General features: G+C 41.5%; 1 protein-coding gene across 2 annotated transcripts; it reads left to right on the top strand.

Annotated features, from left to right (window-relative positions):
* The first annotated feature begins 5,357 nt into the window (after nt 1–5,357).
* On the top strand, nt 5,358–23,910 carry zdhhc15 (zinc finger DHHC-type palmitoyltransferase 15). Of its 2 annotated transcripts, XM_003229153.4 has the most exons (12): nt 5,358–5,499; nt 8,046–8,072; nt 8,313–8,407; nt 9,606–9,726; nt 10,012–10,081; nt 10,320–10,352; nt 11,354–11,474; nt 12,390–12,522; nt 12,867–12,993; nt 14,270–14,382; nt 14,995–15,083; nt 16,998–23,910. In XM_003229153.4, exons 1-11 carry the CDS (start codon nt 5,391–5,393, stop codon nt 15,036–15,038), a joined length of 993 nt encoding a protein of 330 aa, XP_003229201.2. In that variant the 5' UTR covers nt 5,358–5,390; the 3' UTR covers nt 15,039–15,083; nt 16,998–23,910. The 2 variants fall into 2 exon arrangements, with proteins under 2 accessions (XP_003229201.2, XP_008121318.1); XM_008123111.3 differs by lacking the exon at nt 8,046–8,072 and having other exon boundaries at nt 5,362–5,499.
* The last annotated feature ends 261 nt before the right edge of the window (nt 23,911–24,171 follow it).

The following is a 24,171-nucleotide window of genomic DNA, read 5'->3' on the forward strand; positions in this document are numbered from 1 at the left end:
TGTCAGTTCTTTATCTGGTCCTTATATACCGTACATGCTTAAGTATAAGACGACCCGAATATAAGCCAAGACACATAATTTTACCATAGCAGGTCAGTTCTTTATCTGGTCCTTATATACCGTATATACTCGAGTATAAGCTGATCCGAATATATATATATATATATATATATATATATATATATATATATATATATAAATTATATATAATTTTATTTTTTCTCTCTCTTTTTCACCCACCTTTCCTATCAACACATTGTTCCCACACTTTCTATATAAATCTGAAACTTTAATAAAAAAAAACCTTTCACTTAAAAAAGAGTATATATGTCTAAGGATCAGGTTTAAAAATCCCATATCCCAAACTCTGAAAATGTTCCGAAATCTCTTTGCAATGTAGCTGCAATGAATGTCCCATTTTCCCTATGGGAAGCCCTTGCCCTTCTTGCTCTGGCAGCACAGAGGATGGTATTTAGGACCACCACCCTCCCTTTTTGTTTTCTTTCTTTCTTTCTTTCTTTCTTTCTTTCTTTCTTTCTTTCTTTCTTTCTTTCTTTCTTCCACCTGCAAGGTCTTTCCTAATCCCTCAGGCCTGAGATGCCAGCCAGGTGCTTTGCAGAATGTTAATAACGGCACATCCATGCACAGATCTATAAAAAGGGAGCGCGGTCCTGACGCAGAACAAATAAGACAAATAAGCCCAAGAGTGAGGAATGCTGCCACCAGGAAATTAAAAAAGGGGGAGCGAAGAAAGCCCTGCAAATGGCAAAAGGGCACCCGCTTGTGCCCACGAAGAGAAGAAGCGCCCGCCCGTCATCCCTGAAATAACACTCAGCAAAGCCAGAGGAATGCACGGCAGGTGTGGTGAGCCTCACCAAAAGGGAGGAAGGAAGAAAAGAAAGAAAGAAAGAAAGAAAGAAAAGAGGAAGGAAAGAGAGAAGGAAAGGAAGGAAGGAAGGAAGGAAGGAAGGAAGGAAGGAAGGAAGGAAGGAAGGAAGGAAGGGAGGAAGGAAGGGAGGGAGAAAGAGAGAAAGAAAGAGTGAGAGAGGAAGAGAGGAAAGAAAGAAAGGAGGAAGAAAGGAGGAAGGAAAGAGAGAAAGACCGAGAGAGGAAGAGAGGAAAGAAGGAAAAGAGGAAGAAAGGAAAGAAAGGAAGGAAGGAAAGAAGGGAGAAAGAGAGAAAGAAGAAGAGAGGAAAGAAGGAAAGGAGGAAGAAAGGAAATAGAAAGAAAGAAAAAGAAAAAAAGAAAGAAAGAGCAAGAGAGAAAAGGAGGGAAAGAGAGATGAAGGAAGGAAGAAAAGAAAGAAAGGAGAGAGAAAGGAAGAAAAGAAAAATGAAAAAGAAGAGGGAAGGAGGGAAAGAAAGGAAGAAGGAAGAAAAGAAAGAAAAGAAACAGAGAGAGAAAGAGGGAAGGAAAGAAAGAAAGAAAGAAAGAGAGAAGGGGGAAAGATGGAAGAAGAACAGGAAAGAGACAAATTAAGGAAGGAAAGCAAGAAAGAGAGAGTGAAAGAGAAGGAAGGAAGGAAGGAAGAAAGAAAAAAAATAAAGGAAGAAAAAAACAGGAAAGATAGAGCAAGAGAGGAAAGGAAGGGAAGATGGAGAGAGGAAAGAAGAAAAGAAAGAGAAGAAAGAGAGGGGAAGGAAGGAAGGAAGAATGGAAAAGAGGTGGGAAGGAGGAAAGAAAAGAATAAAAAGGAAGAAAAAAGGAAGAAAAAAGAGGAAGAGAGAGATGGGAAAAGGTGAAAGAAGAAAAAACAAGGAAATCAAGCCAGCAAGCCAGTGATTCCAGCCATGAAAGCCTTCAGAAACACAACTTTCCCAGGCTTTGCTATAAACATATAAAATGAATGCAACAGTGGGACATAAATAAATGCGATCAAATAAGCAATGAAAGCTCTGCCATGACAGAAAGACATAAGTTGCTGAATTGTTTTACCAACAGCCTTCTTTACAAGACATGTAACACTGAGTGTCTTTGGCCCCACATCATGTAGTTTGAAACTGCATCAAATGGTCAGTGTAGACCCATATAAGGCAGTTTCAAATGGCAATATAGATGCTGTAAATAATAATAATAATAATAATAATAATAATAATAATAATAATAATAATAATAATAATAATAGCAAAAGGCCACCCTACTGGGATCTGCATGCATCATCCGAAAATACATCACACAGTCCTAAACACTTGGGAAGTGTTCGGCTTGTGATTTTGTGATACAAAATCCAGCATATAGATCTCGTTTGCTGTGTCATACAATGTCGTTGTGTCAATAATAATCATAATACAGTAATAATAATAATAATAATAATAATAATAATAATAATAATAATAATAATGGGAAATGAAGGATTTACCCATACATACGTTGCCTCTGTAAAGAGAGAATGAGAGCTACCTCTCTTTTTATTTGCAGGAAAGGAAGATTCGGTGGATTTCCAGTACCATCTAGTGGCCTCCTGTTCAATATGTTTTATTTTAGGAGCTGAAATCTGAAACCTGAAATATTTATAATCAAATCACAGAATAGTAGAGTTGGAACAGACCATATGGGCTATGTAGTCCAGCCCCATTCTGCCATGCAGCAAAAGCACAATCAAAGCAGTCCTGACAGATGGCCATCAAGCCTCAATAATAGTAATAATAATAACCATAGGTAAAGGTAACATTATCTGAGTGTGAACTCAGATAACCAAGTTTAAAGCAGATGTGGTGGGCTTTTCTGCCTTGATGTTCTGGGATATAGGGCTGTGTGGAAGGGCGTCCAGCCTGTGTTTAAAAGCCTCCAAGGAAAGAGCTTCCACCGGACTCCGAGGCAGAGAGTTCCACTGCTGAACAGCTCTTCTTACAGTCAGGAAGTTCTTCATGTTCAGGTGAAATCTCTTTCCCTGCCATTTAAACCTATGATTCCATTGAGTCCAAGGGCCCATCCATGCAGCCATATAACCCAGAATATCAAGGCAGAAAATCCCACAATATCTGCTTTGAAGTGGGTTTATTATACAGTAGAGTCTCACTTATCCAACGTAAACGGGCCGGCATAATGTTGGATAAGCGAAAATGTTTGATAATAAGGAGGGATTAAGGAAAAGCCTATTAAATGTCAAATTACATTATGATTTTACAAATTAAGCACCAAAACATCATGTTTTACAACAAATCGACAGAAAAAGCAGTTCAATACACAGTAACATTATGTAGCAATTACTGTATTTACGAATTTAGCAACAAAACATCGCAATGTATTGAACACATTGACTACAAAAATACTGGCTACTAACAAACTGACTACAAATAAAGAAAGAATTGCGTAAAATGAACTCACAGAAACAACACTGTCAAAAATTAAATTCATTAAAAGTTCAGTTCTTGCTGCCCAGAGAAATAGCTGTGGATCAGGGCGGGAGGCAGTCTGCGTTGGATAATCCAGAACATTGGATAAGCGAATGTTGGATAAGTGAAAGTTATAAAGAAAGTTAAGTTTTAGAAAGAAAGTGAAGACCTGGCTATGCGAGCAAGCATTCAAAGAATGAGTTTTGTTGTCTTCGACTCGGTCTGGATTAAGGTTTATGTACAAGGTTTTGTGGATGAATGGCTCAAGTATTTTGTATTGTTTTAAATCTGCATTTAACTGCTTATGTTTATTCTTTTGCATTATTGTGTACTGGCATCGAATTCTGCCAGTTTTGTAAGCCGCCCTGAGTCCCTTCGGGTGAGAAGGGCGGGATAGATAGAAATGATGGAAATAAATAAATAAATGAGACTCTACTGTATTTATATTTATTTATTACAGCATTTCTATCTCGCCCTTCTCACCCCGGAAGGGGGATTCAGGGCGGCTTACAACCAATTATAAGACACCAATATAAAACAGTTACAATATAACAATAATACATTAAATTAATTAGATTAAAACAGCCATTAAAACATTTAAAGGTGCATTCCGAGTCTCCAGCCAAGCCTGTCAGTTCTTTGTTGTAAATTTATAATTATTAGTGCCGCATCTACAGTAGAGTCTCACTTATTCAACATAAATGGGCCGGCAGAATAATGGATAAGCAAAAATGTTGGATAATAAGGAAGGATTAAGGAAAAGCCTATTACACATCAAATTAGGTTATGGTTTTACAAATTAAGCACCAAAACATCATGTTATACAACAAAGTTGACAGAAAAAGTAGTTCAATACGCAGTAATGCTATGTAGTACAGTAGAGTCTCACTTATCCAACATAAATGGGCCAGCAGAACGTTGGTTAAGCGAATATGTTGGATAATAAGGAGAGATTAAGGAGAAGCCTATTAAACACCAAATTAGGTTATGATTTTACAAATTAAACACCAAAACATCATGTTATACAACAAACCTGACAGAAAAAGTAGTTCAATGTGCAGTAATGTTATGTAGTAATTACTGTATTTACGAATTTAGCACCAAAATATCACGATGTATTGAAAACATTGACTACAAAAATGCGTTGGATAATCCAGAACGTTGGATAAGCGAATGTTGGATAAGTGAGACTCTACTGTAATTACTGTATTTACGAATTTAGCACCAAAATATCACGATGTATTGAAAACATTGACTACAAAAATGCGTTGGATAATCCAGAACGTTGGATAAGCGAATGTTGGATAAGTGAAACTCTACTGTAATTACTGTATTTACGAATTTAGCACCAAAATATCACGATGTATTGAAAACATTGACTACAAAAATGCGTTGGATAATCCAGAACGTTGGATAAGCGAATGTTGGATAAGTGAGACTCTACTGTAATTACTGTATTTACGAATTTAGCACCAAAATATCACGATGTATTGAAAACATTGACTACAAAAATGCGTTGGATAATCCAGAAAGTTGGAGAAGTGAGACTCCATTGTACTTGTAAACTGCCCTGAGTCCCCTTCGGGGTGAGAAGGGCGGGATATAAATGTTGCTAATAAATAAATAATAAATATGGTAATATGTACCCTCCTGGGCTATACATTTCCAGCATTTATTGCTAGAATAAGCCTGCTCTGTCTTCCTGGATGGGAGCCTTTCCCATATTTAAACATGGCTCCTCTCCACCTTCTCTTCTGCAGCTCTTTAAGCCGCTCCTCATAGGGATTATTCAGTCTCCAGGCCTTGGATCCTTTGAGTCTCCACTCTTCCTCAGGACTCCTTCCAGCTCAGAGTCAAGCTCTCTTTTGAGCTGTGAGGCCCAGAATTGAACACAGTGTCTGATTCCAGGTGAAGAGGAATAAAAACCTTCTTTCAGGCAAGGAAGCAGGCGTCGAAGGGGGATCGGAAGTGTGGGGCGGGAGGGGAGGAGCCCTTTGGCGTGCGTTCCTTGTGCGTGGCCCCGCCCCCTGGTCCGGAGCCACACTTCCGGGAAGATGTCGCTGGCCGGGCTGTGCCGGCGCGGCTGGGCCTGGGCGCCCGCCCTGCTGCTCGCCCTCCTCGCCCTCTGGTCCTACTACGCCTACGTCGTCGAGCTCTGCCTCGGTGAGCGTCCGGCCAGGGGGGCAGGAAAGCACGGGGCCTGGGCCTCCACTCTCCACACACACATACACGCCTTCTCCCTCAAGGCGACACCAAGGCCTAGGCCAGGCCTGGACCAGCTTGGGCCTTCCCTCAGGTAGGCTGTGAGGAATTGTGGGAGTTGAAGTCCAAAGCACCTGGAGGGAAGGCCCAAGTTGGCCCAGGCCTGGCCTAGACTGCATAAGGAGCATCATTGAATGTATAATCCATAATACTATACTAATAATATAATATATTGTATAGGCATATAATATTAATATCTTATATGCTTATAATAAATATTAATATTAAATATTAATATATTTTAATAATTGTAATATTTATATTAATATTATAATAATTAAAATATTAATGAGGCCCGGTAGTGAAGTGCGTTAAAGCGCTGAGCTGCTGAACTTGCAGACCGAAAGGTCCCAGGTTCAAATCCCGGGAGCGGCTTGAGCGCCCGCTGTTAGCTCCAGCTCCTGCCAACCTAGCAGTTCGAAAACATGCTAATGTGAGTAGATCAATAGGTACTGCTCCGGCGGGAACTTAACGTCAAGGGAAACCTTTACCTTTACTTTATATAATAACTAGCTGTGCCCGGCCACGCGTTGCTGTGGCAAAGTGGTGGTGTTATTGGTTAAAAATTGTTGTGTAATTTTTATTTGACATTTGTATTTTTTTATTAATTTTATTGTAAGTTATCTATTATATTTTATTATTTTCTTGTATTATTTTTAGTTATTTTCTGTTATTATAGTATTTTATTGTATTAATTTTTTAGTGTTTTTTATTATTTTTTATTGGGTTGCTAGGAGACCAAGTGGGCGGAGCTTAGCCTTCTAACTGGCAGCAATTGGATAAAAGCAATTATTCCTCTCCCTCTAATTAGGACTTTATTTTTCTTTTCTTTTTGTTGTATCAACCTAGAGGCGTGGATGAGGGGTTGTGTTGTCAAATTTTGAGGTTGGGGGGCCTGTACTTTTGTTGTTTTGTGAATTGCCGTGATGCCATCACTCTTTTATATATATAGATAATAATTTTATTTGTACCCTAGCCTGCATAAGGAGCATCATTGAATGCCCAATCATAGTGTATATGCCATAATACTATACTAATAATATAATATCTTGTATAGGCATATAATATTAATGCCGGCCACATGACCTTGGAGATGTCTATGGACAATGCCAGCTCTTCGGCTTAGAAATGGAGATGAGCACCAACCCTCAGAGTTGGTCACGACTGGACTTAACGTCAGGGGAAAACCTTTACCTTTACCTAATAATAATAATTATCAAAAATTATTATTAATAATAATAATTAATAATAATAATAATAATACACTATTCTTCTATTTTAATGGTATATTTTTATTACATGTAATATTACTAATAATATTACAATATAATGTTGTAATACAATATAGCAATATATAATGATTATATTGTGCTATACACACAGTGTGTAAAAGCGCTGAGCTGCTGAACTTGCAGACCAAAAGGTCCCAGGTTCAAATCCTGGGAGCAGAATGAGCGCCCGCTGTTAGCCTCAGCTTCTGCCAAACTAGCAGTTCAAAAACATGCACATGTGAATAGATCAATAGGTACCACTCTGGTGGGAAGGTAACAGTGCTCCATGCAGTCATGCCTATGGCCACATGACCTTGGAGGTGTCTATGGACAATGCCGGCTCTTCGGCTTAGAAATGGAGATGAGCACCAACCCTCAGAGTCGAACACGACTGGACTTGACGACAGGGGAAACCTTTACCTTACCTATAATATTAATAATATTATAATGTAATACAATATACTAATAATAGTACACTATTATAATGGTATATTTTATTACATGTAATATTACTAATAATATTACAATATAGTGTTATAGTACTATATAGTAATATATAATGCTTATATTGTGCTATACGAATAATATAATATATTTTATATACATATGACTTGTAATGGAGCCCCTGCTGGCACAGTGTGTTAAAGCGCTGAGCTGCTGAACTTGCTGACCGAAAGGCCGCAGGTTTGAATCCGGGGAGTTGAATGAGCGCCCACTGTTAGCCTCAGCTTATGCCAACCTAGCAGTTCAAAAACATGCAAATGTGAGTAGATCAATAGGTACCGCTCTGGCGGGAAGGTAACGGCGCTCCATGCAGTCATGCCTATGGCCACATGACCTTGGAGGTGTCTACGGACAATGCCGGCTCTTTGGCTTAGAAATGGAGATGAGCACCAACCCCCAGTCGGACACGACTGGACTTAACGCCAGGGGAAACCTTTACCTTTTACCATTTAATAATCTCCCGAAAAATTCCAAAATCGATTTGAGAATATCGTATATATTTACAGATCATGTAACTCCAGGTTGAGCATTCTTTAATTTGAAATGCAAAATTGTATGGCTGAAATAAAGCCTCATTTAAGAGAAGAAAGCTGACAGCAACAACATAGAGGAAGCAACCCTCTCTTGCCTTGGCTTGCCTTGCTAAAATGGGTGTTTTATTTTCTCTTGCAGTGACTTTGACTAACTCCTTGGAAAAAGGTGCGTTTGTGGCCTTGGGTTGTAAACTTTAAAAAATGGCTTAATGCATGCAATGTTAAATAGCGTGTTCAAAAGCCTTGTGCGTCCAGTGCATGGGCTAAACAGGTTGATTGAGGAGCAGCGTTTCCCTTTCTGTTGTATAAGCCTCCCTCCAAATCTTCCTTCAAAGATTAAGGAAGGGCGTGGGAAGGAGCAGGGCTATTGCCTAACTCACAAGAACCCTCTTTTCCCCTCCTGCAGTGGCCTACCTTACTGTGTTCCACGTCATCTTTGTGCTCTTCGTTTGGGCCTATTGGAAGTCTACCTTTACTCCTCCGCAGCAGCCAGACAAAAAGGTAACTGCCAGCAGACCTCCGGATTTAGGGTCCCTGAACATGGGTTTAGGGTGATGCTCCCGTTTTAGTCCCTTCCAGAAGCAGCAGGGTCACAGAGGTGGAAGGGACCCCCAAGGCCACCCAGTCCAACCCTATAGTAAAGGTAAAGATTTTCCCTGGACATTAAGACTAGTGGTTTCTGACCAAGATATATTGCACAAGATTTCCCTAGCCTAAAATGATACATTTTAATATATTGGTTTTATGGTTCCCGTCCCCTTGATCTGGTCATGTAAGTGTGATTTACTGTTATAATTGTATTGTTTTACTTGGTTTAATAATGTGTATTATGTTATGTAATGTTTGTGTTTGCTTTTATGACTGTAAACCGCCCTGAGTCCCATTCGGCAGATAGGGCGGTATATAAATAAAGTTTATTATTATTATTATTATTATTATTATTATTACTACTACTACTGGGGGTTAGTGCTCATCTCCATTTCTAAACCGAAGAGCCGGCATTGTCCGTAGACACCTCCAAGGTGATGTGGCCACTGGCATGACTGCATGGAGCACTGTCACCTTCCTGCTGGAATGGTGCCTATTAATCTACTCACATTTGCATGTTTTCAAACTGCTAGGTTGGCAGAAACTGGGGCTAACAGCGGGAGCTCACCCCACTCCCCAAATTCGAACTGCCAACCTTTTGGTCAGCAAGTTCAGCAGCTCAGCGGTTTAATCCGCTGCGCTACCATGGCTCCTTCCCTATAGGAACACTAAATCTAAGCCCTCCTGACAGATGACCATCCAGCCTCTGGTTAAAAACCTCAAGAGAAGGAAGGAGACTCCACTGGATTCTGAAGCAGCAGTATACCGTCTTCTTTCTAAGCTATTTTCCCAATTGAGGGGTTATCATTGTGACTGTCATTTCCACAGGGGCTTTGTTTTGGGCCTTCTCAAGTCTCATGTTGGCAGCACGCATGTCTTCGTTGGTGGTGTCCATCCATCTTTCCTTTGGCCTTTGTCCACGTGGTCACTGTCCTGCAAATGCAGTGCTATTTGTGCTCCTGATGTTGGTTCTCCTCTCATGACGTGGCCGTACCACTGTAGTCTTGCTTCCTGCATTTTCTTGCTGATCACTTTTATTCCTAGTCTTTGATGGATATCATCATTTGTCCTTCTCACGCTCACCGTCCCTCCGCTTCTCTTCCGCTCCCAGTTCCACATGTCTTACGCCGACAAGGAGCGTTACGAGAATGAAGAGAGGCCCGAGGGGCAGAGGCAGATCCTGGCCGAAATGGCGCGGAAATTGCCGGTGTCCACACGCACCGGGAGCGGAGGTCAGTCCCGCCGGTGGCTTTGAAACTGAACCTATAATTGAAACTGAACCACAGTTAGCATTTAGCTGTAGTTAATAGCTCGGGGAGGGCGGGTTCTATAGCATTTCAGATGTGCAGAGTGCTCTTTGTAGTGCCTCCCAGTAATCCTTGCAACAATCTCATATGGTGGCAATTCTTGGAAGGGCAATGCTGGCAAACTAGGGACTTCTGCCTGTTTAGAGAGCCCAGTTTTATTCCTTGTGCAGCGGGCATCACTCACAAAGGCCGTCGTCTGTTTCTTTCCAGCCATCCGCTTCTGCGACAGATGCCAGCTTATCAAACCAGACCGATGCCACCACTGTTCCATTTGTGCCATGTAAGTTTATGAGAATGATGGGCACTTGTGATCCTCCCAGACCCATTTTGTCCCCCTTGTATATATACGCGCCAGGGTCCCCTCACTCTAAGACAACCCAAAGGCACTCAATACTGTCCTGTCTTGTTACACACAGGATGGTTGTGTGACCAAGAAAGGTTGTGGGCATTTGTTTTGTTATTTATTTTATTTACTGTTTGGGTGGCATCCTTTTTAAAACCACTTTTCCTTCTTACAGGTGTGTATTAAAAATGGACCACCACTGTCCTTGGTGAGTTTGGGTCTCCCTCTTGACTGTGATGATGGCTTGTTGTTGTTGTTCAGCTAAAAAGATCCACACTTGGCAACATTTCTTTCCTAGTGGAATTATTCCAGTCACCATTTACCGTTTTTGAGCAATTCTGCCATTTGTCCGTTGGAAACTAGGCACGTGCGGTTTATGTATATGTAGAATAATGTCCATGGTAGGAGAAAGAACTCTTCTCTGTTTGAGGCAAGTGTGAATGTTGCCATTGGCCAGCTTGATTAGCATTTAATAGCCTTGCAGCTTCAAAGCCCAGCTTCTTCCTGCCTTTGTTGAGAGGTGTTAACTGGCCCTGATTGTTTCATGTCTGGAATTCCTCTGTTGTCTGACAACCACCATGTCAGACTACACAGAGAAGCCATTGAAATCCACAAGAAGCATGTGGACAATTTCAGCAGAAAGGAAACCATGAAAATAAACAAAATCTGGCTCCCAGTATTTAAAAAATGCTGAAATCAGGACAGTAAATAAAAAAGCAACATAAGGAAACGGGAATTCCAGACAGGAAATAATCAGGGCCAACTAACACTTCCAAACAAAGGATCCCCCCAGGCAGGGAAGCAGCCAGGCTTTGAAGCTGCAAGGCCACCCAATGCTAATCAAGGTAGCTAGTTGCAACATTCACATTTGCCTCAGGCAGACACGAGTACTTTCTCCCACCCTGGACTTTCCACAGATATCTTAAACCCCACTTGCCTAGTTTCCAACAGACCTCACAACCTCTGATGATGCCTGCCATAGACGTGGACGGAACATCAGGAGAGAATGCTTCTGGATCATGTCCATACAGCCCAGAAAACACAGCAACCCACTGTTGGATGTGTGTCTTGCATGTGTTAATACATCCACTGGAGGCTATTTTTGAGTTGCTTTAATGGGGGAGATTGCAATGCTTTTCAGTTGCTTCTAGCTCTTTTGGGGGCATTGTTGTACTGAACCCACTTTTTCTTCTATCCTTTGCTCTTCAGGGTGAACAACTGCATTGGATTTTCTAACTACAAATTCTTCCTGCTGTTTCTAGCTTATACGCTGTTGTACTGCATGTTCATTGCCGCCACGGTCTTCAAGTATTTCCTCAAATACTGGACAGTAAGTTCGGGGAGAGTGAGATATCGAAAATGGTGCATATCCAGCATCCTTCCACTTGCTGCATTGGGCTTCGCTTTGCATGTTTGAGCTCTCTTTCTGTATGCTGAACTGGTATTTTGCATTACTACACAGCTGGACATTTGGGAGTGGAAGGAAAATGAGGCTTCTTTAAGGCTCCTTGTTGAGAGAAAAAGTGGGATATAAATAATAATAACGTCAACGATCATAACACTATTAAATTGTCCAGAGGGCAGGACTTTGGTTTGGGGGAGGCAGTTTTGCCCCTTGGAGCTACACTTCTCCTTGCACCTCTTGAGAAAGTGTTTTGCTTACTTAAGATCAACACAAACCCTTATAAATAGGACAGTATGCCAGTTTTGTAGCAGCATATCATTGTGCACTGTGGTAGTAGTAGTAGTAGTAGTAGTAGTAGTAGTTTATTTAATGCTTAGACCGTAGGTCTTTCACATACAGGACAAATATTTATTTATTTATTTACTACATTTATATCCCCAAGGGGACTCAGAGCGGCTTACAAATCAAATGAACATACAATATATTATTAGCATAGCACAATATAAGCATTAAATTACTATATTGTACTATATCATTATATGGTAATATTATTAGTAATATTACATTTAATATATAATATATAATTAATATTATTGTATTGTATTATTAGCAGTATAATATTGCATTCCATTAATTAATAAATACACAAATACATACAAACCAAATACCATATATACTCGAGTATAAGCCAATCTGAATATAAGCTGAGACACCTAATTTTACCACAAAAACTGGGAAAACCTATCGACTCAATATAAGCCAAGGCTGGGAAATGCAGTAGCTACTAGTAAATTTCAAAATAAAAATAGAGAGCAATAAAATTCTGCCCTTTCCTTTCAGGGGGAACTGAGTGGGGGCCGCTCCAAGTTCCACGTCCTTTTCCTTCTCATCGTATCGGTCATGTTCTTCGTCACCCTCACCTTCCTCTTCGGCTACCATTGCTGGCTCGTCAGTCAAAACCGGTCCACGTTGGGTAAGAGCCTTCAGCAAAGGGTTTCCCTCAAGGGAATTAATTCACAGTTCTGATTAATTCACACCCAGCACGCATTATGGGGTTGGCAAGCAGATCATAGAATCCTAGCATAGGAAGGGAGCCCCAAGGGCCATCCAGTCCAACCCTCAGACTCTCCTCTACAGTTATATTTGGCGGGAAGCCTTAGCATTGAACGGTTGTGTTGTTAGAGTGTGAAGTATGGAAGCCTGCAATGTGCAGTCATAGTTTGAAGGCATTCCTTTTTGCTCCATGTAGGCAAGCTCTTATTTTCAATAGTCTGAATGCTGCATCCGCTATCCCCCTCTCCTTGTCTTTGCTTGCAGAGGCTTTCTCGGCACCAGTGTTTCCCAATGGCCCCGATAAGAATGGATTCAACCTCGGCGTGGGGAAAAACATCAGGCAGGTGTTTGGGGAGAAGAAGAGACTCTGGTTCTTCCCCGTCGTGTCCAGGTCAGTTGCGGTGGATGAGAAGAAAGGGGCCTGGATTGAGGAAGCGGCCTTGTAGGAAGGCAAGGAGATGCCATAGCTGCCATTGAGGCAGCACCAGGATAGGTCCAGTGGCTACTGGGGGTGGGGGGGGGGGACCCACTCTGGTGCCTTGGTCCAGAATTAGTATTTATAGGTATGCATATTTTATGTGTACATGTTAATGTAGATATGCATTTGGTTAGTGCCTTTGCTTTTGGTTTAGTTCTGTAGCGTGTTGCACTGGCTAGCTTAATAGCATAGTTTTATGTAGATAGATAGATAGATAGATATAGATATAGATATAGATGTAATGTGCGTTTTTCCCATGAAGTAAACAACAAAACCACTGAACCAAATCACACCAAATTTGGCCACAAAAGACATAGTCATCCAATCTATGTCTTTCAATAAAAAAACCTAGAAAAATAGTCAAAATTACAGAGGATGAGGAAGAGCCTTTCTTCCCCTGGCTGCCAGTCAGAAAGATAGGCCCTGCTGCCTTTAGGCCCCGCCCCCTTCGTGTCCTAGAAACACCCTCAGCCAAAATGGTGCCCAGGGCAGAGGCAGAATGCACTTGGGCCTCTTCCACACTGCCTATAAAGTACAGATTATCGGATTTGAACTAGAGTATCTGGCAGTGTAGACTCAAGGCCCTTCCACACAGCTATATAACCCAGAATGCAAAGGCACATAATCCACAGTATCTGCTTTGAACTGGATTATCTTGAGCCCACGCTGCCATATAATCCAGTTCAGTGTGGATTTTATACAGCTGTGTAGAAGGGGCCTCATATAATCCACTTCTAAGCAGATAATATAAGATTATAAATATATATAATAATTACTGTGGTATAATAATACAGATCAATATAATATCTAAAACCAGGACAGTAAATAAAGGGCAACATTCTGAAAGCAAGGAAATTGGAAATTCCAGAAAGGAAACAATCAGGGCCAGCTAACACCTCCCAACAAAGGATTCCCCCAGGCAGGAAGCAGCCAGGCTTTGAAGCTGCAAGGCCATAAAATGCTAATCAGGGTGCCGAATTGCAGCATTCATACTTGCTATTCAAACTGGCCAACCAAGGATTCCATAAGGTAGAAAGCAGCCAGGCTTGCAAGTAACAAGGCTATTCAGTGCTATTCAACCTGACCACTAACTGATTAAAAAAATACTAAACCAAGGGAGTGGGGGAAAGGGTTAATTGATCCAAGTCACATTTGAAGCCTCTCCTGTCTTTCGCATCTGTCTCTGCAGTCAAGGCGACGGGCACTTCTTCCCGATGCGAACCTTGAGCGAAGCGAGGAACCCACTACTAGCAAACGAAGAACAGTGGGAGGAAGATGACGGAGTGGATGACAACCATCACGGTAGCGCCCTTTAATTTGATTTTCATAGACTGATAGAATAATAAAGTTGAAGGAAACCACATGGACCATCTAGTCCAAACCCCTTCTGCCATGCAGGGAAAGGACAATCAAAGCATCCCTGACAGATAGCCATCCGGCCTCTGTTTAAAAGCTTCCAGGAAAGGAGCCTCCACTGGATGCCGAGGCGGAGAGTTCCACTGTTAAACAGCTCTCTTTACAATCAGGAAGTTTTTCCTAATGTTCCATGGAATCTCCTTCCTTGCCATTTGAACCCATGGCTCCATTGAGTCCTAGTCTCCAGGGCATAGAAAACAAGCCCTGCTCTCTTCCTTCTGACATCTTTCCACATATTTATACATTACTCTCATGTCTCCTCTCAAGCTTCTCTTCTGAGGCTAAACAGATCCAGTTTTTTGAGACGCTCCTCATAGGGATTCATTGTCTCCAGACCTTCCATCCTTTGAGTCTCCCTCTTCCTCTGGACTCCTTCCAGCTTAGACTCAATCTCTCTCTTGAACTGTTTTGTACCAAAACGCTAAGCATGCTTTGGGTAGCTCATAATTTGGCGCAAACTGTCTTAATTCTGTATCTTTGCTTTGCTTAATGATGTAGATTATCACCACAGTCCCTCCCTTTCTGTGGAAATTGATACGTAGCAGCCCTGCAAGGCCCAAGGCAAGGCGCTCAATCTGCTTTCTCAGGTGAGTATTTTATCCTGACATTTGGAAAAGAAAAGGTGTAGTGTTGGTTGCTTTATTTATTATTTCCCAAACTTAATTGGAAAGAAGCGCTGCATAGATAAAGAGGGCATGCAGTTATTATTATTATTATTATTATTATTATTATTATTATTATTATTGTTATTTACATGTACCTAACTACACAGCACACATGCACATTAGGCCCAAGTGGTGGTGGTGGTGTTAAACTAGGCACTGTGGAATGCAAACTTCAAATACTTGGATAAAACAACCCATGAGGAAGAGATTTAAGGAGTTGGTGGATTTATTTATTTATTTACATATTTATATTTCGCCTTTCTCACCCCGAAGGGGATTTGGTGCAGAATCACAGAACATACATATGCGGCAAACATTCAATGCCGTTTATACACTGACAAGACAGGCAATTGTACATAAAAAGAGGTATATATAGGCTTTTTCCACCTTCGGCATCTTGGAGGCTTGTGCTCGGTTCCGGCCCTGGTGGGATGCTGTCACTCCAGCTCCCTGCTGAAGAGCTTTGTAAATGTCCTCCCTGATCGAATTGCCGGCATTTTTTGGCATTTCCTTATGGATGCCTAAAATACCTCCCCGCTTTTAAGCGGTACCTATTTATTTACTCACATTTTGCTTTTGAACTGCTAGGTAGGCAGAAGCTGGTCTAAAGGCCAGGAGCCTCACTCTGACTCAGGCTTCGAACTGTCAACCTTTCAATTGATAAGATTTATTGCAGCTGGTGGTTTAACCTGCTGTGCTAGAGCCTGGTCCTTTGTTGCTTCTACCAGCATTTGTTTTGTACCTATCAGATTAATAATAATGGGAAAAAAACCAAGAAAGCCGTTAGGAGCATTAAGCATTTTATTTGTGGATTGGCATCTTATATGTCTCATAGTAACTTTCTTCCCAGTGCAGAGAGGCTTTCCATCTTTGGGGAAAGGGGAAAAACGATAGAAAAAAGTCCCATTTTGCGGCAGTCGTTTTGCTGCCATCCTGATAATTGCCGTTACCACCTTCAGCTTCTATTTGCACTTGGATCATTCCATGCCAAGTGGTCTAAACTTCCCATCGTCATGTCTTCATTTTGTTCAAATTCTAGCTGTAGCGCCAGTCAGGTGTTAAACTAAGTTTTCCAAAATTTGAGGTTAGAGAACTGCAATAGTTGCTGAATAATGGTCAAAATTTGTCGCAACACATTTGGATGCACACTTTAAGTCAATTTGTTGGACTGGATTTTGCATCTATAATGTTAGAATTAATTTCAGCAGAATCAGCAGAAAAAAATTGTACAGGATTTCAATTTACTCGCCATTCTTATACATTATTTTTAATTTCATTAGACTCCAAAATGGCATTTTGTTAAATGGCATCCACACACTGACTGACAACCTTTCAGATAAGGGGGTTTATTTGCATTCAGCAAATTTTGGGAAACTTAATTTCACACCAGACTGGTGCTACAGCTAAAACTTGAATCAAATTGTGGAGGCATGATGGTAGGAACTTTAAACATTTTTAGACCACTTGGCATGGAATGACCCACTTTTAAAAAATGCCCCCATTAAATGCAAAGATGGATATTTATTTGTTTATTTATTACAATATTAATATCCCGCCCTTCTCACCCAACAGGGGACTCAGGGCTTACAATAAAACGCATACATAAAAATTATACAGTGCAATATAAATCAGTTAAAATTATTATTAACTTACATCAGTATTCATAAAACACGTTATAAAATACAGGTAGGCGTGTTCAGTTCAAAAAACTGGGTCTGTCGATTGAGTTCAGCGTACATGATAATAATTAACGCTGCCAATTTGATAGCACCAAGTCTAACTTGATCTGAAGAGTTTGCTTCTGACCAGACTTATCCCTTTTGCCTTGAATTTCAGCTTCCTTCTCTCATCCGCTTCCTCCATCGATGGACACTTTGAAAGAAAGGAAGCACATGGATTTTCAAGGAGAGGAAGGAAGCCTTCTCCACTCTCTGAAATGGTTCTTCTGGATACTTGCGTCGATCATTCCAAGGATCCTTCTAAGATTTTTAACTTTGACGTGGCAAATGAGGTCCTTTGTGGGCTTTTCTCTTTTCCACATTGTGCCCCGAAGGAGCGAAAACTGCCGGCGCAAACCGTTCCCAAATAAATGCCTTAAGGGCGGTTGCCTTGAACGGCCTGGTTCCTCAATAAGGCTCTCCTCCTTGAAGAGGATTCGCAGCTGGCAAAGTCCATCTTCGCTGGGAGACTTGGGCGGTGAGTGTGCGCAAGCAAGACGTAACTCCTCCGTCCATCGGCGCTCGCTTTCGTAATGATTAACTCAGACCCTGCAAAGAGCGCACCCTCTTTGGCACAAAGTTGAGGATTTTATGAGCCTTGAAGCACATTCTTTGTGGCAGGTGCCTTCGTTTTAAAGAAACAGCCACCGCCTACCATTCCTACCATTTCCAGCACAGTTTGGACACAAGGGACACAGCTGCTATCTATAGTGAAGTTTCCCTCCGCATCAAAAGGAGAAGGCCACCTTCCCTGGCATGTATGAATAAACATTTGCGGTACGGTTCTGATACAGTCCAGACTTTTTAAAGGTTCTGTAGAAAGAAAACTGGATGCTGCTATAAATAATGGTTCTGGGGATTGGCAAGCCATGGCTGCCCTGAACTAGATCCTCAAGTGTGTTGTAGAAGGCTTTCATGGCTGGAATCACTGGGTTGCAGTGAGTTTTCTGGGCTGTCTGGTCGTGTTCCAGAAGCATTCTCTCCTGACGTTTCACCCACCTCTGTGGCAAGCATCCTCAGAGATTGCGAGGTCTGTTGGAAACTAGGCAAGTGGGGTTTATATAGCTGTGGGATAATGTCCAGGGTGGGAGAAAGAACTCTTGCCTGTTGGAGACAAGTGTGAATGTTGCAGTTGGATACTTTGATTAGCATTGAATGGTTTTGCAGCTTCAAAGCCTGGCTTCTTCCTGCCTGGGATAATCCTTTCTTGAGAGGTATTAGCTAGCCCTGATTGTTCCCTGTCTGGAATTCTCGTCTTCTGAATGTTGTTCTTTATTTACTGTCCTGATTTTTTAGTTTTTTAATATGGATGGCCAGATTTTCTTTATTTTTATGGTTTGCTCCTTCCAGTTGAAATTGTCCACACGCTTGTGGATTTCCATGGCTCCTCTGTGTTGTCTGACATGGTGATGTTCGAGTGGTCCATTATCTCTGTGTTCTTGAATAATATGCTGTGGCCAGGTTGATATTCAAAAACTCTAAAATCAGGACAGTAAATAAAGAGCAGCACTCAGAAGACAGGGGAATTCCAGACAGGAAAGAATCAGGGCCAGCTAACATTTCCCAACAAAGGATTCCTCGAGGCAGGGAGCAGGGAGGCAGGGAGCTTGCTAATCAAGCTGGCGAATGGCAACATTCACATTTGCCTGGTGCATGTTATTTATTTATGGGGCTGGTGCATGTTATTTATTTTTTCCTGGCGTGGAAGCTGCTCTTCTTGTTGATCTCTGCCTTTTCAAACAGCAGGAAAACCCAGACCAGTTGGTTTTTCTCCCACCCTGGACATTATTCCACAGATATATAAACTCCACTTGCCTAGTTTCCAACAGACTTTACAACCTCTGCGAATTCCTGCTATAAATGTGGGCGAAACTTCAAGAGAGAATGCTTCTAGAACATGGCTAGACAGCCCGGAAAACTTACAGCAACCCAAATCATTGAATGTCTTTGAACATTTAATACGCCTTCTGTTGCATCACACTGGGACCCCCTTTCCCCTTTTGCAAGAAACTCTTTCGTCGACCCCAGACTCTGGTCTAGTGAGAATTTCCTTTCAGAGATTTCCTTCTTGCTTTTGATCAGTCGCAACGCACAAGTTGGGAAGGAAGAGACTCGTTTCTGGAATTAGATTAAAACTTAAGAGACATTTAACTCTATAGACTGTTTTCAAACCTTTGATGGACAAGGTTTCTTTCTTCGCCTCCTTTTGCAGAGCCATCTTGAAAACTTGAGAGAGGTGTCGTTTTCAAAGTTCGGGCTAGATTCCTCTTGTTATTTCTTCCACGGTTCCCGTTATTGAACTTGAAACCTACTGGGTTTAAACTCCATGCAGATTTTACCCGAAGTGGGGAAAGCTCAAACCAGAGTGGATGAAGCAAGATTAAATCTCATTGAGTGCATTTAAACGCACGGCAGCGTGACTTTTAAGCCTTAGCGATTTCAGTGGGAATTCTTGATGCTTCACTTCGGATGAAATGCTGTGTTGTTGCAAGCCGGACTGTGCATTGTTGCTGCTGCAATGTATCTTGATGCAGGACAGGCGCCGGCATCGCTTTCCCACTTACTTACGTGTCTTGTTTTTTTCCTCCAAACATTGGGACAAATTGCAGCATCGAAAGTTACTCTTGATCCTAAATGGAATTTCTTTACTTTTCTGCTCTCCGCTCCCTTCGCTGGGGCTGGTGCATGTTATTTATTTTTTTCCTGGCGTGGAAGCTACTCTTCTTGTTGATCTCAGCCTTGTCAAACAGCAGGAAAACCCAGACCAGTTGGTTTTCTGCCTCTAAACCATCCAAATAGTGCGTGTTTTCTTCCTCTGAATCCCAAACATATCAGAAAATTGCTTTTCTGGGCAACCAATGTCCAGTGTGGTAACCAATGCATCCTTCATTCCTTGAAAGAGAGATTTAGCATGAAGGAGGGACAGAAACAGCCCTGCGACTCTGGCATCAAACCGGGAAGGCAGAGCCAGTTTCAGCCCCATTAATGTCCCATGAAACGGGATATTTCTGATAGTCGCGAAGCACATTTATCGTAGCCTTGCGGTACTTGACAGTTGTTGCTACAACAGGCGGATTGATTGTAAATTAGCTACAAAAGGAATATAGAATAATTGTCGGGTTGTGTTGAAGGTTTTCATGGCCGGAATCACTGGGTTGTTGTTGTTTTTGGGCTGTTTGGCCACGTTCCAGAAGCATTCTCTTCTGACGATTCGCCTGCATCTAGGCAGGCATCCTCAGAGGTTGTGAGGTCTGTTGGAAACTAGGCAAGTAGGGTTTATATATCTGTGGAATAATGTCCAGGGTGTTTGAGGCAAGTGTTAATGTTCCAACTGGCCACCTTGATTAGCATTGAATGTCCTTTCAGCTTCAAAGCATGGCTGCTTCCTGCCTGGTTTTGTTGGGAGGTGTTAGCTGGCCCTGATTATTTCCTGTCTGGAATTCCTCTGTTTTTCTGAGTGTTGCTCTTTATTTACTGTCCTGATTCTATTAAAAAAAACTAATGTGATCTGCCCTGAGTCCCCTTCGGGGTGAGAAGGGCGGAATATAAATGCTGTAAATAAATAAATAAATATATTAAATATTATAGAATCATTTATTTATTTATTTATTTGCAGCATTTATATTCCGCCCTTCTCACCCCGAAGGGGACTCAAGGCGGATCACATTACACATATAGGCAAACATTCAATGCCTTTTAACATAGAACAAAGAGAAACAGGCTCCGAGCGGGGCTCGAACTCATGACCTCCTGGTCAGAGTGATTCATTGCAGTTAATTGCAGCTGGCTTGCTCTCCCGCCTGCGCCACAGCCCAGGCTTGTGGCGGCATGACAGCAAATAAAAGAGCAACACTCTGAAAACAGGAATTCCAGATATGAAACAATCAGGGATAGCTAACACCTCCCAACAAAGGATTCCCCCAGGCAGGAAGCAGCCAGGCTTTGAAGCTGCAAGGCCAAGTGACCAATGGCAACATTCAAACTTGCCTCAAGCGGACAAGAGTTCTTTCTTTTTCCCACCCTGGACATCATTCCATAGGGATATATATATATAAACCCCACTTGCGTAGTTTCCAACAGACCTCACAACCTCTGAGGATGCCTGCCGTAGTTGTGGGTGAATCTTCAGGAGAGAATGCTTCTGGAACATGGCCAGAAAGCCTGGAAAACTCACAGCAACCAAGATTGTAGGGTTGCCTGTTCAGTGCTGGCTGTGTACTGCAAGATTCAATGAGCATCGAGATGTCATAAATGCCTGTGATCTATGAAGTAGATAATAGGTACAGACTGAAGAGCACAATTTAGTCCTTGGTTTGCAGACACAGAGCATCTGAAATCCAGCCTTAAATATCTCATCCAGAGATGTTCAAAGGAAGAGGCATTGCTGGAAATAAGTCACTTACCCAGTCTTTTTTACCAAACTTCTTGAGGGCCTTGCAAGCAGATCTTGCAATCTATTTTCCCAATAATAACAGCTGGGAAGGACTGGGGATATCAGGATAACAAGCACTGCAATTTCGGCAATCCCTGAAACCAACCAAATTTGGGGGTTGGATTTTTTTTTTTGGCAATGTGCATCCTCTCCCTTTGCTCTGCGCCAATTTACTTCCTTATCTAGGGAACAGACTACTGAAACCAATCTACTTGAAAACTGTTGATTTTATGAAGGTGTTTGGACATATTGACGGGGAGGGAGGGAGAGTTTTGTAATGATGGGGAAATGCTACATTTCTTTGGGGTGGGCTTCGCAGTGGGTTCATGCTTGTTATTAATATCTGTGTTTTGTTGAAGGGTTTCATGGCCAGAATCACTGAGTTGCTGTGAGTTTTCCAGGCTGTCAAGCCATGTTCCAGAAGCATTTTTTCCTGACGTTTCACCCACATCTATGCCAGCATGCTCAAAGGTTGTGAGGTCTGTTGGAAACTAGGTAAGTGGGGTTTATATACAGTAGAGTCTCACTTATCCAAGCCTCGCTTATCCAAGCTTCTGGATTATCCAAGCCATTTTTGTAGTCAATGTTTTCAATATATCGTGATATTTTGGTGCTAAATTCGTAAATACCGTAATTACAACATAACATTACTGTTTATTGAACTACTTTTTCTATCCAATTTGTTGTATAACATGATGTTTTGGTGCTTAATTTGTAAAATCATAACCTAATTTGATGTTTAATAGGCTTTTCCATAATCCCTCCTAATTATCCAAGATATTCGCTTATCCAAGCTTTTGCCGGCCCGTTTAGCTTGGATAAGTGAGACTCTACTGTATCTGGAATTATGTCCAGGGTGAGAAAAAGAACTCTTTGTTTGTTTGAAGCAAGTGTGAATGTTCCAGCTGGCCACCTTGATTAGCATTGAATGGCCTTTCAGCTTCAAAGCCTGGCTGCTTCATAGAATCGTAGAGTTGGAAGAGACCTCGCGGGCCATCCAGTCCAACCTCCTGCAAGAAGCAGGAAAATCTTCGTACCTGCGGGGATCCTTTTTTGGGTTAACTGGCCCCGATTGTTTCCTGTCTGGAATTCCCGTTTTCTGAGTATTGCTCTTTATTTACTGTCCCAATTCTAGATTTTTTTTAAAAAAAAATAATAAGCCAGATGCTTTTTTATGATTTCCTTCTTTTGTGGACAATTTCAACAGAAAGGAAGAAACCATGAAAACGAACAAAATCTGGCTACCAGTGTTTAAAAAACCCTCTAAAATCAGGATAGTAAATAAAGAACAACACTCATGAAACACAGGAATCCAAAGAGGAAACAATCAGGGTCAGCTAACACCTCCCAACAAAGGATTCCCCCAGGCTTTGAAGCTGCAAGGCTATTCAGTGCTAATCAAGCTGGCCAATTGCAACATTCACACTTGCCTTAAACAGTCGAGAGTTCTTTCTCCCACCCTGGCCACTCAACAGATATATAACCCCCACTTGCGTAGTTTCCAACAGACCTCACCACCTCTGAGGATGCCTGCCATAGACGTGGGCGAAACGTCAGGAGAGAATGCTTCTGGAACATGGCCAGACAGCTTGGAAAACTCACAGCGACCCAATATAAAAAAAAAACACAGTGGCTCCCTTTCCCTCAAGTCTCTTTGTAATTAAGAGATTGTGATGGATGGCTAAATGCAACATAGAGCTTAAAATATTATAGACTTGAAAAAAAATAGATTTCAATTTAAGTCGGTTAATTTAAGGTTTATATTTTCCTTTACTGTTAAGAGCCAAGCGTTCTACTTTTGCCTTTTTAAATAAAGGTAAAGGTAATGCTTCAAATGGGTCCTAACACATTCAAAAGCATTTCCTGAGAAGTTTATACGTACTGTTGAATTGTGTAAGGCCATGGTTGATTTTAAAAAAATATTTTCTTGAATCAGCTTTATGAGACATGGTTGAAAGTGGTTGTTTACTGCGTGGTCCTTTCTCTGTTTTGAACTGGTGCAAAGTTGGGTCCATGGACGTTGTATTTCTAAAGCTTCCATGCTCTTGAGTTTGTGTTTCTTTTTATCCGATCATTGCCTAATTATTTAACTGATGGTATGTATCTGAAATGTTAAGTTTAGATGACGGAACACTTAACATTCCTCATGATCCTTCCTTTGGCCTGTTAATAACATTTTAATCAATGTAGAACGTTTCTATTAGACCAGGCATGGGCCAACTTGGGCCTTCCGGGTGTTTTGGACTGCAACTCCCATCATTCCTAACAGCCTCAGGCCCCTTCCTTTTCCCCCTCAGCCGCTTAAGTCTATTCTTCACTCCCTCTGTTCTCAAACCTAATCTGGCTTCTCAGGAAAACTCCCGTTTTCACAAGGGAACTGAGAAGGCTGAGGGGGAAAAGGAAAGGGCCTGAGGCTGTTAGGAATGATGGGAGTTGCAGTCCAAAACACCCAGAAGGCCCAAATTGGCCCATGCTTGCATTAGACCCTCTTGAATGTCAGAACCATGTCATCCTCAGGTTTCTCACTTCAAAATGTTCCTGCTTTTGTAACATGGAAAACGCATGGGATGTTTTTGCAATAAAATGTTTTATAACATCAGACGTTAAATATGTCTTGATATATATATGACTTGGAACACTCGCTTTTTGCCAAGATAGAAATAATGTTCAGAGGTCTACAAAAGGCAGCTGGATGAATAATAATAATCGCAATGTCCCTGGTGCTTTTTCTTAAGATTTCAGCCTCGAGTATCCAGATTATTTCAGGTTTTTGCTCAAGAGCAATTACCTTTCTGACTTTTTGACAACTTTACGTGAACGGCCGGATAGTTTGCCTTCAATCTGCTGAAGCGAGAAATGC

Source organism: Anolis carolinensis, unplaced genomic scaffold (genome assembly GCF_035594765.1).
Source record: "Anolis carolinensis isolate JA03-04 unplaced genomic scaffold, rAnoCar3.1.pri scaffold_12, whole genome shotgun sequence".
In the NCBI taxonomy this organism is placed as follows: domain Eukaryota; kingdom Metazoa; phylum Chordata; class Lepidosauria; order Squamata; family Dactyloidae; genus Anolis; species Anolis carolinensis.